At 47.8% G+C, this 14,042-nt stretch overlaps 1 protein-coding gene across 1 annotated transcript; it reads left to right on the top strand.

Annotated features, from left to right (window-relative positions):
- Positions 1 to 3,176: 3,176 nt before the first annotated feature.
- Positions 3,177 to 13,910, top strand: SLC25A38 (solute carrier family 25 member 38). The gene is given in 9 exon segments (XM_062621897.1): positions 3,177 to 3,418; positions 3,646 to 3,774; positions 3,776 to 3,847; positions 6,004 to 6,125; positions 6,745 to 6,829; positions 7,659 to 7,838; positions 8,261 to 8,429; positions 9,024 to 9,190; positions 10,502 to 13,910. Coding segments are annotated over 9 exon segments (1,113 nt in total). The 5' UTR covers positions 3,177 to 3,352; the 3' UTR covers positions 10,625 to 13,910.
- The last annotated feature ends 132 nt before the right edge of the window (positions 13,911 to 14,042 follow it).

The following is a 14,042-nucleotide window of genomic DNA, read 5'->3' as shown; positions in this document are numbered from 1 at the left end:
GCATCATTAAGACCTCAGAGCTCCTCTCCTTCCTGAAGAGACAAGCCTGGGAGCAGTCTGCTGCCCTGTCAGTGTCTGGAGGGCACGGAGAGCACAGGAGAGCAGGAGGCATGTTCCTGCATCTGTGCAAGCTTGAGGGTAGTGTCAAATTTTAGGGTCATCCCAAGAACTGGGAGCACAAGAAGGACCCAGCTGCTGAGGCTAGACCATCATGGAATCCCAGACTGGTTTGGGTTGGAAAGGACCTTAAGATCACCTAGTTCCATCCCCCCTGCCATGGACCCCATGTCTGTTCACCCACTTGCATAAAAGTACCCACCACAGTTGTTATATTGGTCCTGCTCATATCTGCTACTTAGCTTTATATCCTGATCTTGCTTTTCCTTTTTGCTGAGACGATGCATGTTAAAGAGGATTCAGGATGATGTTGGCATATTAAATAGTCTTGTTTTGGCTTCACCATGTCACCTTAAAATAGAGACCAGAGCAATTGTTAGCCATGTTCAAGCTTCAATCTAAAATACACACTTGTTTTCTTTTGATTTATTGGTGTTATTCACAACAGAGGGTCCCTTCTACAGAGGGTCTCTGTTAGAAAGATGGAGTCTTTGATGCCACCTATAATGCTCTGTATGTTTAGTTGGACAGGACTTGACAGGCTGGAGCATTGCAGTGGCATCAGTGGGGCTCGTCTTGCACAAATGTCACTTGTTGCACTGTGAAAACCTTGCAGCACTTGCAGAGAGCAAAAGGGTATGTTTAAGGACCACCTATTGAACTACACCAGCTAAAAGTGGGATATATGAGGAAGTGCTCGCTTACAGTGTTGCTAGACCCCTTGGGAAATAGAGTGAAGTGGGACCTGGTGGATTCTTCCACATCTTTCAGCTCTGCACTGCAGAAATTCCACTTTAGCAGAGAGAATGGCAGTCTCAGTGTCTGGATCCAAAATGGCATGAAACTTGTCCATATCCGGCTTTTTCTGGCACTATGCTGAAGCCTCCTTCCCAAGGCAACATGGAGACAATGCTAATTAAATCCTTGGCAGCATCTCTGGCTTTCAAGTCACTTGTTCAAGACACTGCATGCAGTCTGGGGATGAGGATGGGAGCTTCTGATTTGATCCTTTCCAGAAGAGTCCTCCCAGCCAGCAGCACAACTCCATTTCTGCTGTGGTAACATCCAGCTATGCCTGCAGGTCAGAACCAGCCAAAGGTTTAACAAGGGAGTAAAAGAAATGTTAACAAAGAGTATTTGTGTCCTGCACCTCTCTTGGCTGAAAGAAGCTCCTGCACAGAAACAGGCTTGCATTATCATGCACAAAACTCCCCTCCTGCCCCAGTAATTGTATCGTAATCCTGTTTTATTTTCAGCCTCTTGAAAACACTGATTATATACCATTATCTACCAGTTACGAAGCACCATGGAGATTCTTAACTGTCCCAGGACAGGATCCATAAAGATTCACAACAGAAAATAATACAAACCAAAACCCCCATAACTTTGAGTATTCTGTCTAGATGTAAAAACCAGTTTAGGTAATTAAAAGAGAATTAGATCCTTAGTCTGAATACGTCAATTTTAACTGTAACACGTGGGCTGGCATGCATTTTGGGTTAATACTTTTACCTCAAAGGCAGCAAGTAATGTTGAGCAAAGCAAAGCTCCTGCTGTGCTACACCAGCTTTGATGCACATGCGTGCTGCTGCGTATCTGTGTGCTGCTGCATCGGTCTGCATTCCTGCTGACTTGGCTGAAGTGCCCAAATGCACAGAGCCAGGTCACAGAAATCCCCTCCTCGGAACAACAGCAGCATGATTTGGGTTACCACAGCCTCTGCTGACGAGTGCATCTGCTGGGGCCTCATCCTGACCCAACACTGCTCTCATCTTATGGCTGGTCAGGACTATCCGTATGGGTCCAATGTGCTTTCCATAGGTCAGTGAAGCAGCATGAGTGCTTCATTTAAGGGAGCAAAACTCTTCCAGGTCCACAGCAAGCCAAGAACCCGGAGGCTGCTGGTACTGTCAGGGTTTCATGCTGGAAGAGCTCATTTGTGGGATGTGCACTGTTTGCTACTGTGACAGTCCCTGCTTTGCTTTGGAAAACAGAAGTGTCCATTGTCTCTCCAGCCAAAGACATACAGGGAGAAGATCCAGCCACACCACGCTCAGCTCCACACAAAACCTCACCTCCACACAGAAACATTTCAAACACATCACGTGGGTCTGTCAGCCTTATTAGAGTCCTTAAGACCACTCCTTTACACAATCATTTAAATGTGTTTTTACTGTGCCTTTTTGAAGGCAAATGTAAACTGCCATGGTTAAAGTCAGAATTAGTCCTGAGAACAAAGCATATCCTTCAGTGCTCAGGCACCTAACCAGTCCCACCCAGCACAGCAGAAACATGTCAAAGGACACCAGCCAAAGGAGCTTTTCCAAAACTACAGATACCTCCCTGCCAGTTTCCCTATCAGTGATAATGTATTGGGTTTGTGCGGCAAGATTTGATAGCAAGGGCGCTGCAGGGGTGGCTTCTATGAGAAGATGCCAGAAGCTGCCCACATGTTGGAAGTAGCCAGTTCCAGCTGACTCCAAGATGGACTCATCAGTGGCCACAGCGGTATCTGTAGCACCTCTGGGCTAACACGTTCAGAAAGGGTAAAATCCACTGTGTAACAGCAGCTAGGAGAGAAGAATGAATAACGAGGACAGAGAGACAGCCCGTGCAGACACCACGGTCAGTGCAGAAGGAGGCAGGCGGTGCACAGCAGAGATCCTCATGCAGCCCATGGTACGACCATGGTGAGACAGGCTGTCACCGGTGGTGGCCCAATGTGAGAGCTAGGGAAAGAAGCACCAGGAGGGATGGAGTTGGGCTGATCCTCTTCTCCATGCGTTATCAGCAGTCAGTTCATGAAACATAACACAATCACTGCCTGGAGGAGGGAACTGTGTAATGAGAGAGGAGCCTGCAGAAGGCAAGAGGGGGTCCCTAATGGAGAGCTTTTGCTGGCCTGTGTGTTATTTTCTCACAGAAGTATATTCTCTCTTTCTTAAGTGGTCCATGCATGTGGCTGTTGCTGTGCTCACGACTTCGTTTCTAACAAGAGCCCACGGCAGCTGGAGTGTGTCGGGATACGCAGGCCCACACTCAGCCAGGGCACAGCAAGCTGGTTCCCAGAAAAGCAGCTCCTGGAAGCTGCTGTGCGCTCCTCCCAGCCTCCTTCTGCTCCTCTGATAAGGAATGGAGCTCAGGCCCGTGGGCTGAGGGCTGATGCCAGTCTACAAGTGCCTCACTGCCGTGAAGGTCCCTTCCAACCCCAACTATTCCATGACCCTGTGACTCGATGCTCTGGAAGCTCACCCCTCTGCTGCAGGCCCAGGAGGTGGAAGACCAAGCAGACACCGCGGGGGTAAGGCAGCGCCAGGGACGCGCTCGGGTTCATGAACTGGGATCTCCACCGCGAGGCGGCTGAGGGAAGACACGGAGGCCACGCCGTTATAAACCACCCCGCTGCCTGCGCCTCACAGAGCCCGCTGGGTATCTGAACAGCCAAAGAACGTGACAACAGCTAAAGATGTGACAAGAGCCCGGCCCAGCGGTGTGCGGTGAGGCGAATGGCCGCGGTGCCCCTCACAGGCCCGGCGGCATGGCGGCGACGCCTCAGGCGGCACCGGCCTGTGGCGGGGCTACGGGGCGCGAAGGGTTAAGCTCAGGCGCATGCGCTTCCCGCCCCCCGGGTTGGCTGCTCGGATTGGCCAGCGGCGCTGCTTGCGTCAGTGCGTCCCGGCGCGCTCAATGGCTGCGGGGCGGCGCTGGGATGCCGCGGCGAGAGGCTGAGGTACGGGTGGAGGTGGTGTCGGTAACGGGCCGCTGCCCCCGGGCTCCCCTCAGCGAGGGGGTGTGAGGGGAGCGGGCCTTGTGGGGCCAATGTGGGGCCGGAAAGGGGTTTCATCCGCGTCCGACTGTCCGCGGTTGAAGGCGGCCGTCAGCGTGCTCCTCGGAAAGCGCCGTGCAGCAAGCCCCGGTTCTGGCGTTCGTCATTAACCAAGCAGCGTTAATGTCAGTCTTTAAGCGGGCCTGTAAGAAAGATGGGGAGAGTTTTTAGCGGGGCCTGTTGCGACAGGACGAGGGGTGATGGTTTTAAACTAAAAGAGGGAGATTGAGGCTGGATGTGAGGAAGGAATTCTGTACAATGGGGGTGGTAAAACACTGGCACAGGCTGCACAGAGAGGGGGTGGATGAACCATCCCTGGAGACATCCCAGGCCAGGCTGGATGTGGTTCTGGGCAACCTGATCTGGTTGAAGATGTCCCTGCTCATTGCAGGGGGTTGGACTGGATGAGCTTTGAGGGTACCTTCCAACCCAAACCATTCTTAAACAGGGGAGATGTAGGTTGGATGCAAGGAGGAAGTTCTTCCCTGTGAGGGTGCTGAGGCGCTGGCACAGGGTGCCCAGAGAAGCTGTGGCTGCCCCATCCCTGGCAGTGTTCAAGGCCAGGTTGGACACAGGGGCTTGGAGCAACCTGGTCTGGTGTGAGGCATTTGTGTCCGTGGCAGGGGTTGGAATTGGATGATCTTAAGGTCCTTTCCAGCACAAACCGTTCTGTGATTCTCTGTGGGGTTTGAAGTGCCAGGAGGCGGCAGTGAGTGTGGATGGGAAAACCATGCCCTAGCTAAGCAGGCCACGCTGTGCGTGGGTGTGTCTGGGACAGGTTTAAGGGAGAGCCCCACTAGTGTCCGTGGCACTGTGTGGCCTTGGTGTTCACTGGGAAGGGTTGGAGGCACTGCCAGCAGAGTGCCGAACAGAGCTGGATGGGATTAGGGCTGAGACACAGGGAGCTCTATGGTGGTGGGAAGGAGGCACCCACTTCCTTTTACATGGCAAATGGTTAGCAAATGGTGGCTGGGAGATTGCTGCTGTTGCTGTTCCTGAGGTTGCAGATGGAGATTTGACTGAAAGTATAAAGAAATCTATGTGGAGATCCTGAAATACCAATCAAAGATCACTTGATCCCCACTCCGCAGGCCCCCAGCATTGCTTTCCCACTGGCTAACCCCCCTGTGGCACCTCAGCCCAAAGAAAAGGTTGGTCAGATGAAGAAATATTTACAGTGGGTTGTGTTCTGAGAGATGTAGGGGCACTTAAAATAGTTTTGAACTTGACAGTGTGTATAAAAGAGGTGAATAGCCAGCAGGGCCAGGGCAGTGATTGTCCCCCTGCACTGCACACTGGTGAGGCTGCACCTCAAATCCTGTGTTCATCTCTGGGCCCCTCACTACAAGAGAGATATTGAGGTGCTGGAGGGGGGGGCAGAGAAGGGCAATGGAGCTGGTGCAGGGCCTGGAGCACAAGTGTGATGGGGAACGGCTGAGGGACCTGGGGGGTTCAGTGTGGAGAAGAGAAGGCTCAGGGGGGACCTGATCGCTGCCTACAACTGCCTGAGAGGAGGTTGTAGTGAGGTGGGGTCGGTCTCTGCTCCCAAGGAACAAGGGACAGGACAAGAGGAAACGGCCTCAAGCTGCACCAGGGCAGGTTTAGATGGAGCTGAGGAACAGTTCCTTCCCCAGAGGGTGCTCAGGCATTGGACCAGGCTGCCCAGGGCAGGGCTGCAGTCACCGTCCCTGCAAGTGTTCACACAGCGTGGAGACGAGGCCTCAGTGCCATGGGTTAGTGGTAGCCTTAGCAGTGCTGGGGAATGGTTGGACTGGGTGAGCTTAAAGGGCTTTTCCCAACCTGGATGATTCTATGATTTTGTGACATTCAGAAAATTCTTTCCAACCACCGAATTGCAAGGACATTGTGGAACAATCTCCCAGGGAAAGCGGAGAGACCAAACACCAAAAATAAAACTTAGGCTCTGAAAAAGTTTCCTGTGCCATGTCCTTAGCATCTGGGATTTACTCGTCTTCTTTTCCTTTAACATGCATAATACCAGCTGCTCTGTTTCTTCTGGTGCCATTCTTAATTAAATACTCCTTTTCTTCCTCTTCCAGATGCATCCAGTCTTAAAGGCCTTTGTGTGTGGCTCCATCAGTGGGACTTGCTCCACACTCCTCTTCCAACCCCTGGACCTGCTGAAAACTCGCCTGCAAACTCTGCAGCCTGCTGTGAATGGGTAAGAAAGCAGGGATGTGTGTGCACAGGGGCTGTGGGGTGCTCCACCATAGGCTTCCACCTCGTTTGCTGTCTGGGGTTTGGAGTTCATAGGGCTTTAACTTGGATACTGAGAGTCTTTCTGAAATAGGAGCTATATTTTTATACCATAAAGGATTGATAATTTGCTCCAGAAGAGAGAAAATGGGTGCTCTTGTGAGCATTTTATAACATGAGGTTACACTTGATAACATGCAACCTCAACGTTTGTCTATTCTCACTGGAGAGACCAGTGTTTGCTGGAATGGCTGCCTGAAAAATCCTCTACTGTTGTCACATAACATTTCCAGGTGTGCAGCTACTCCCATTTGCTTGGTGTAGTCAAGTATGACTACATCTGCTGCTGCTAACAAAGGGAGTGAGCAAGTGAAAGTGCTAATGACAGAGACATGTATTACAAATAGCAGAAAGGGATGGAGCAGCCCTGGAAAGAATATAAAGAAAAGTAGGCTGAATTGAGGAAGAGCACCTCAGAGGTGCTGGGGTGGTGCACAGAGGTACGAGTGAAAGGGAGTGGCTGTGGAGTACATCTGCCACAGTGCAGAAGCAGGTCACCTCTGCAGTTCTTGTCTTCCTTTCAGGTCCAGCCGTGCTGGGATGGTAACACTGCTCTTCAGGGTTGTTCGTACTGAGAGTCTTCTGGGGCTCTGGAAAGGAGTCTCTCCAGTAAGTGGCTGTTTTAATTCTGACTTCTAAAAATAAGTAGATAAATAAACCTATTGCTTCATAGAATCCTAGAATAGCTTGGGTTGGAAAAGACCTTAAGATCATCCAGTTCCAACCCCCTGCCATGGGCAGGGACATCTCACACTAGACCATGTCACCCAAGGCTCTGGTCAGCCTTGCCTTGAGCACTGCCAGGGATGGGGCATTCACCATTTCTCTGGGTACCCTGTGCCAGCGCCTCGGCACCCTCACAGTAAAGAACTTCTTCCTTAGATCTAACCTGAGCTTCCCCTGTTTCAGTTTGAACCCATCACCCTCTTTTATTACTAACTATGGCTGCCAGGATTTAAATAGCCAGCTCTTGTACAGTTGTGAGTGAAACCATGTGTGTGTTAGATTACATCCTATTTTAAGCAATTAATGTTGTGAATTCCATGGATTTGGTCATGGTGGTCCTTGTGGTTTTGGAGTCCCCAGCAGCTGAACACTTTGATACTTCTGCAAATGTGGGGTAGCAACTGCACCAACTTAATATTTTGTTTTGGAATATTTTGTTCCTAGAAAACTGAATCAATTGGCTTTCAGTGCCATACATCATAGAATCCCAGACTGGTTTGGGTTGGAAAGGACCTTAAGATCATCCAGTTCCAACCCCCTGCCATGGGTAAATGATTTGTACTTTGTCTTCTTTCCTCAGCATGTTCGCTTCGGTGATTTTTCATTTTCTACCAAGCTTCCTGTCAAGTTTAACAGTCTTTACAATGTTCTGTAGTACATTTTGTCTTATATATGCTTTTTCTTTCTTTACCTGCGTCTGTTTCCTCTGAAGTCCTTTGCAAGATGTATTCCTGGGGTTGGGATTTACTTCAGCACCTTGTACATGATGAAGCAAAAGTTTCTAGTGGACCGGTCACCCACAGCCCTGGAGTCTGTCCTTCTGGGTGTCACTGCACGTGCAGTTTCTGGGGTTTGCATGTTGCCAGTGACTGTAGTGAAGACCCGATATGAGGTGAGTATGACTTTGTCACACACCTTCCTTGCGATGAGACAGAAATTCCTCTATCTGGAGAAGGTTCCTGCCTCTTGGCTACAGCCAGGGATGTAGTCCTGATTTCATCTGCGCTATCCCATTGTGCAGGAAATGCCATACACTGATATTTAGGCAAGAGTTGTTAAGATGAAACAGGATTCACCCTGAGATTTTTAAGTTCCAGTTGTATAGAATGTTTGTGTAGCGTTTTTCATATTTTACCTTCCTGAAGGGTTGTTTTAAAGGTAGGTGAAACTCGCTTTTGGCCTTGGGCTGTCCTCTATGCTGCTATCTTGGGCATACTACAGGGTGCATACTACAGGGTTTTTTGGCTGCTATGGTCTCAGGCTGTGTATAGGGCTCCTTGTCCTGTGTGAGTGACTGACTGTCTCCCCTTGCAGAGTGGAAAATTTGGCTATGGGAGTGTATATGGAGCTCTGAAGAACATCTATCAGACGGAAGGGGTTCGTGGCATGTTCAGCGGGCTCACTGCCACACTACTGCGGGATGCTCCCTTCTCTGGCATCTACCTGATGTTCTACACACAGACCAAAAACCTCACACCTCAGGGTAAGGCTGAACACTGGAGGCTGCAATGGAAAATGTTTATCTTCTCACCATCTTGCCCTGCAGTTGCCTACTTGCATGCTCTGCTTGTTGCCCTCTACCTCAGCGGTTGTAATTAGTCTCCTGTAGGGCTTTAGGTGGGACATTCACATTTTGGAGAACTCTAGACCTATAACTCGAAAATGGAAATTGGCCCTAAATTGATTGATTGTCTTTATGCAGACTGGTGCATCAGGTGGGTTAGGGAACAGTTGAAAGGGAGGATGTCTTGAGTGCTGGTTATCTTGTATACTGATCAGTTTCGACTAAACCAGAGCTTCTGTGATGTTAGAATTGGCTGGGGCAACACCCTGCACAATCTTTCCTTTTCTGAGTAACTGAAATTCAGCTCCCCAGCAAGTGAGGCTTTTTAATAGTGCTAACTTTACACTCGTAGCCACTTTTCCCCTTGAAAGGCTTCTCTACCCTGCATGGATTTTAACTTCCCTTTGACTCTGATGCTGATTTTAATCATTTGGTAGCTTTTCACTTTGTCACGCAGCATGAGTGTTCCTGGCCTGTTTCGTGTCTGAGTGCATTCCCTTTGCTCTGTTGCAGACGAGCTGGATCCAATGCTCATGCCCTTGCTGAATTTTGGCTGTGGGATCTTTGCGGGAATCTTGGCCTCGCTGGCAACGCAGCCTGCTGATGTCATCAAAACACACATGCAGCTATCCCCACAGAAGTACCGCAGGACAAGCCAGGCCATTGCCTTCATCTACAAGGTGAGGTGAAGCCCTTCTCATGTGCCCCTCAGCCTCACTGGTGATCTCCTTTCACGAGGCACAGCTATTGCAAGAAAGCTGTTGCCTTTTAAAGGAGGTGAACAAATGTGCCTGATATGCTCTTGCAGTCAGGCTAATCACTGTCAGCTTAAGAACCTGAAGTGGGTCATGCTGTGGGAGTCTGAGGCTGAATCTCTTGTTTATGTGCAGACCTGTTCAGTCTTAAGTGGAAGGTACTCCAGTTGATGCTCTGAAAGCAGTCAGAAACTTCAGCCCATTCCTTGCATTTCCTGGTAATTAGAGGGGCCATTGTGATGATGTGCTCCTCTTGAATTTATTACAACGCAGTGAATTTGCTCCCTGATTATTTTATCATTCCTCAGCCCTCTGTCTGTTTTCACAAAAAATTGGAATTGGAGAGCAGGCTCATAGTACTGGAGCACAAAGGTGGGCGTATTCCAGGAAGCATCTCTCCACACAGACCTGCTTCATGTTTTCAGGCTGGTGAATGATTTCACTTCAGTCCTGTCTGCTACATACTGATTCTTACACTGATAGTGATGGAAAGCTCTTAGCTTATTTCATTGTAACTTCATTTCAGCTTAGCTTAGTATGTATGCTTGAAGCAGCTGTGCTTGGTTTATCAGTGTAGGCACATCTGTAGTTACCACACTGGGGCAAAGGGTTTCTTCATTGTGAAGGGCTGGTTTCAGATACAAGCCAGGTACAAAACAATTCTTTGCCCTTTGGACACTAAAAGAGTGTATTCAGGAATGGGATGGAGATGGAGTCAAAGCCCACCTTTCCCTTCCTGCCCTCAGAAGGGCAAGGCTTTGGCAGGTTTCCTCTGCTTCCGTATTGAACTCTACTCCTTAACTGAAATCTGTTTATTTGTGCATGGGTTTTTTTGTGCATGCTACGTTTTTCTCTCATCAGAATGCTTTTTCACTTCAGTGCTCGCAGATCTCAGCTTTTATCAGAGCAGGTAAACCAAAGAATTCATTTTCCTGAAGTGTTTTGAAACTCTTACACTCTCAGCTTCTCTTTGTTGGGCTTGAGTGTGGTTTTCCCCATCCGTTGTCTCCATCCTGGCATTCTCTTCTTCACTCACTGCTCTTTCTGCTTTCTTGGGTAGGCCCTGCAGTTGTACAGTGCTACAGGTTCTTCCTCACCATTCAATGCTACTGAGTCTTTCAGAAATGATTCTGTATCTGAGCTGAATCGTGTGCTGTTCTGTGTAATACACAGTGAAAAATGAAAACACTAGAGGCAGGTTGTGATGGATTGCTGTGTGATTCTCTCCCGTTGCAGGACTTTGGGTTGGCAGGCTTTTTCCGAGGCGGTGTACCCCGTGCCCTCAGACGCACTCTCATGGCAGCAATGGCATGGACGGTGTATGAACAGATGATGGAAAAAATGGGCTTGAAATCTTGACTCTCTTGCACAAGAAGTGACCAGCTTCACTCCTGCTGCTGCTTGCTGTGGTCAACTGGCACTAGGAACTTCCCAGTTCCACAGAGGTATAAGCTTTGCTCAGCCAGGAGGAAGAAAGTCCTGATACAGGGGATTAGGCCTTTTGGCAACTAGAGGAAAGGAAGGGTTGGATCTTTGTGTCACTAGATCAGTCCATTCCAGAAGGACTTCACTTGCAGACTGCCATGGGCAATGGCAGGGTTTCTACAGCCTGGTAACTATGCTAAGAAGCCCCTTTTACAAATAGCTGTGTTCCCCACCTTTATTCAGTGAGATGTTGCTGAGTCAAAAGCATTTGAGGCGAAAACAGTGGTTGAAGAACCTGCCAGCCTGATCCTTGCTGGTCTGGCCAGGAAGACCACAATGACCCACTGTGTGATGTAGAACCTCCTTCCTGCTATGGTTTGTTCTGTAGATCCTCCTTCCTCATATGCTTTGTTCTCACAGGGGAGCGTTGCAGACCATGGTGGGAAACTGGATGTCTCTTACTGTGTATATCACAGGAGTGGGTGGAAGAGAAATGCAGTGCTGAAGGAAAGCCAGGAACATTGTTTCTGTCATCACTTTGTGCTGTGTATGGTAGCAGAGAAGGTAACTGGTACCTCCTTGCTGTGTCATGTGTTATCATGTAATTAAGCATCTTAACATTCTTGAAATGTGCTTCTGCCTCTACAGCAGTGTTTGCACAGGAATTAAGAAGCATAAGGCACTTTAAAATTGATTGCTACCAAAGTTGTACTTCTTCCCTGAGAAACGTTTTTCCTGCTGGTTTCACAATATCAGGAATGCTCAAGTATTACATTTTTTATCCAGTTGTACTAGAGATTTATTTGCTTCCTACTATCCATTTGTTAATCCCTGATCAACACCCTAAGTGTGAGCTGGTCCTTAGGTGTAGCTTTTAGGGTCATAGCTCATAGTGCATAAATGTATAATGGAAGTAGATATAGATACTGACACTTTAGATTTCCCTTAAAATCTGCTGCTGATTGCATGTGGAATATGTTTGGGTTTGGAAAGAAAAGGCTGGTCTTTTCTGTTTGAAGAAGGTTGAAACATGAGTGTTTGGTAGGGAACTTGAATTCTCTTTGGGCTCCACACAGACCCTTCTCAGTTTCCTGACTTATCATTTTCTCTTAGCAGGATGCCCACAGTTCAGAATTCCTGAGTTTAAGCTTAGATAAATACATTTCTTTTCATCCACTGTGCCTTCTTCCTCATTCCTACTTTGTTAAGGCAGACCTCAGAGCGTGTGCTGTCCAAACTTGGGTACAGCCTGCTCCCCTCTTCACTTGTGCCTCTGCTGGCTGGCTGGGTTGGAATTGTTGCAGCTCTGTTGGCATTGCCAAGCTGGGCATGGAAGTGTGCATCTTCTTCTGTAGTGTGCCTTGCAGAAAACATAGCTTTGGCTCTTCTTAAATATCTAGGGATATTACAAATCACTTTAGAAACAGAGCAGATGTCTCTAAACATAAAGACATGGCACTGTAGCTGTACAAACAACCAGTACTACCTACCTGTTTGTAGTTCAGAGTGGAATTTGCACAATCACTGCCTGCCCTGGCAACCTCCTGAGCACAAGAGTAGAGGGGATTTGGGTTGTAAAAGATGTTCTTTACCAGACTCCTACTTCAAGAAGGTTTGATGACTGACGTGAAAGTTAAGTGTGAGTAAAGTGTAAGGTGGCGGGCTGGAGGCTTGGGAAGTGCTGCCTGTTTTCAGCCTCAGCCTGTCTGTGAGGGGACAGTGGTGCTACACAGTTCAGGAGTCTCCAAGAATGGTGGTGAAGGGTCCTGTGTGTGCATATCTACCTGTTAATAGAGCACTCCATGAGATCATTCCCTGTTGTGACTGACAAGCTGTCAGATTCCCTCTGCTGTTTCTCACTGTCAGGCATGTGGGCACATAATTGGCCAAATCCTAAGTATGAAGAACTGTTCCTTTCTTTTGCTTCCCCTCCTACCCTTAGTGACTTGAACTTGTGAGAGTACATGAGACAGTGCTAACTGCACACCCTGCTGGTAGTTATCCTGAGCCAGGTGGTAAATCTTGAATTAAGTAACATCCTCATCAGAAACCTGAAATGCAGGGATACTTCAGTGGCTTTTATGCCCTGTACTCCTGCCTGGTCCAGTTACAAAGGAAGAACTAGAGAATTTATTCCCATGTGCCAGTGTTTTTAAGTCCACTGATGCTATTTTTTAGGTCTAAAGCAGTGTTAGCTTTTGTTTTGGGAAAGTTCTTCCATTCCTTTTACTTTGTGGAGAATGAGGAGGCTCTTTGTTGTTACGGCAGAGTGAAAAGGGCAGGCTTTTTGACTTGTGAATTAGCCTGGGCTCCTTTGAGTTTAAGAAACAGAGAATCTAAACTGCACCAGCCTTTGCAATTCCAAAAACTTCTGCACATGTGAGCTGGGGAGAGTGAGTTTTGTGGTGTGAGTTTTATTTATTACTTCCTTTGTGAGGTCTCATACATGGGGGAAAGGAAAGCCTGAAGTGCTGTTTCACTGACTCCTGAAAGCTGTATCACATAGGCAGGCACAAGACTTTCTCAGCTCTGATCCTTAGCATACTTCACCCTTTTGCCCTCTTCAAAACCATTTTGTTTCTGAAGTGATTTATTGTGTTTCTTAATAGCTGTAGGAAGTCAAGAAAGACAAATGTGTGGATTTGAAGCTTAGATAGATTACCCCTGAGGTTGTGTGCTTCTAATCAACAACAAATGGCCACTGTACAGCCTAAATGCAAAGTAAATCAACTAAAAGATCCAGATACAGGTGTTTAATCACATACCTGCATCATGACAGCAATTCAACACTAATGATCCTATCAGATAATCACTTCCAAAGCCATTTTAGCTTGATGCCAGGGAAGGTGGTGTGATGCCTTCTATATGTGGCAGGATGCAATCATATTCCTCAGAATGACCTCAGGTACGTATTAGTGAACATGCATTGGCTTTGCTTGCCCTGTGCAGCTGTGGTGTAAGAACACAGCTGGTTAACATATTGAGGCAGTCAGTATTTGAATTGTAAGGTCACAAGAGAAATAATCTGGTTATTTATGGTTTAGAAACTTCACATTTCCATTCTTCCTGTGTGAGTATTCCCCCTGAACTGTTTAAACAGAACTGGAGCTTTGGAACATGGCATAGGTTTGAGTATTGTGAGTGTTTATGTGTCTATATAAAATATTTATGTGAGAAGGTGTATTATATATTTCTATTAAAAACTGGTTGCCAAAATGAACCGTGTCACCTCTGCAGCATTTCATTGAAAACCCCAACCCTCAAAACCAATCAACCCACAAGGGGTGGGATGGAATAGAGTCTCCCAAGAGAAAAGAAAAGGAAAAGAAGTCTCCCAAGAGAACAGAACTAT

Source organism: Pezoporus occidentalis, unplaced genomic scaffold (assembly GCF_034315485.1).
Source record: "Pezoporus occidentalis ecotype Australia unplaced genomic scaffold, CSIRO_AGI_Poc_V1 ctg235, whole genome shotgun sequence".
NCBI lineage: Eukaryota > Metazoa > Chordata > Aves > Psittaciformes > Psittacidae > Pezoporus > Pezoporus occidentalis.
This window is presented reverse-complemented; position numbering and strand designations above follow the sequence as displayed.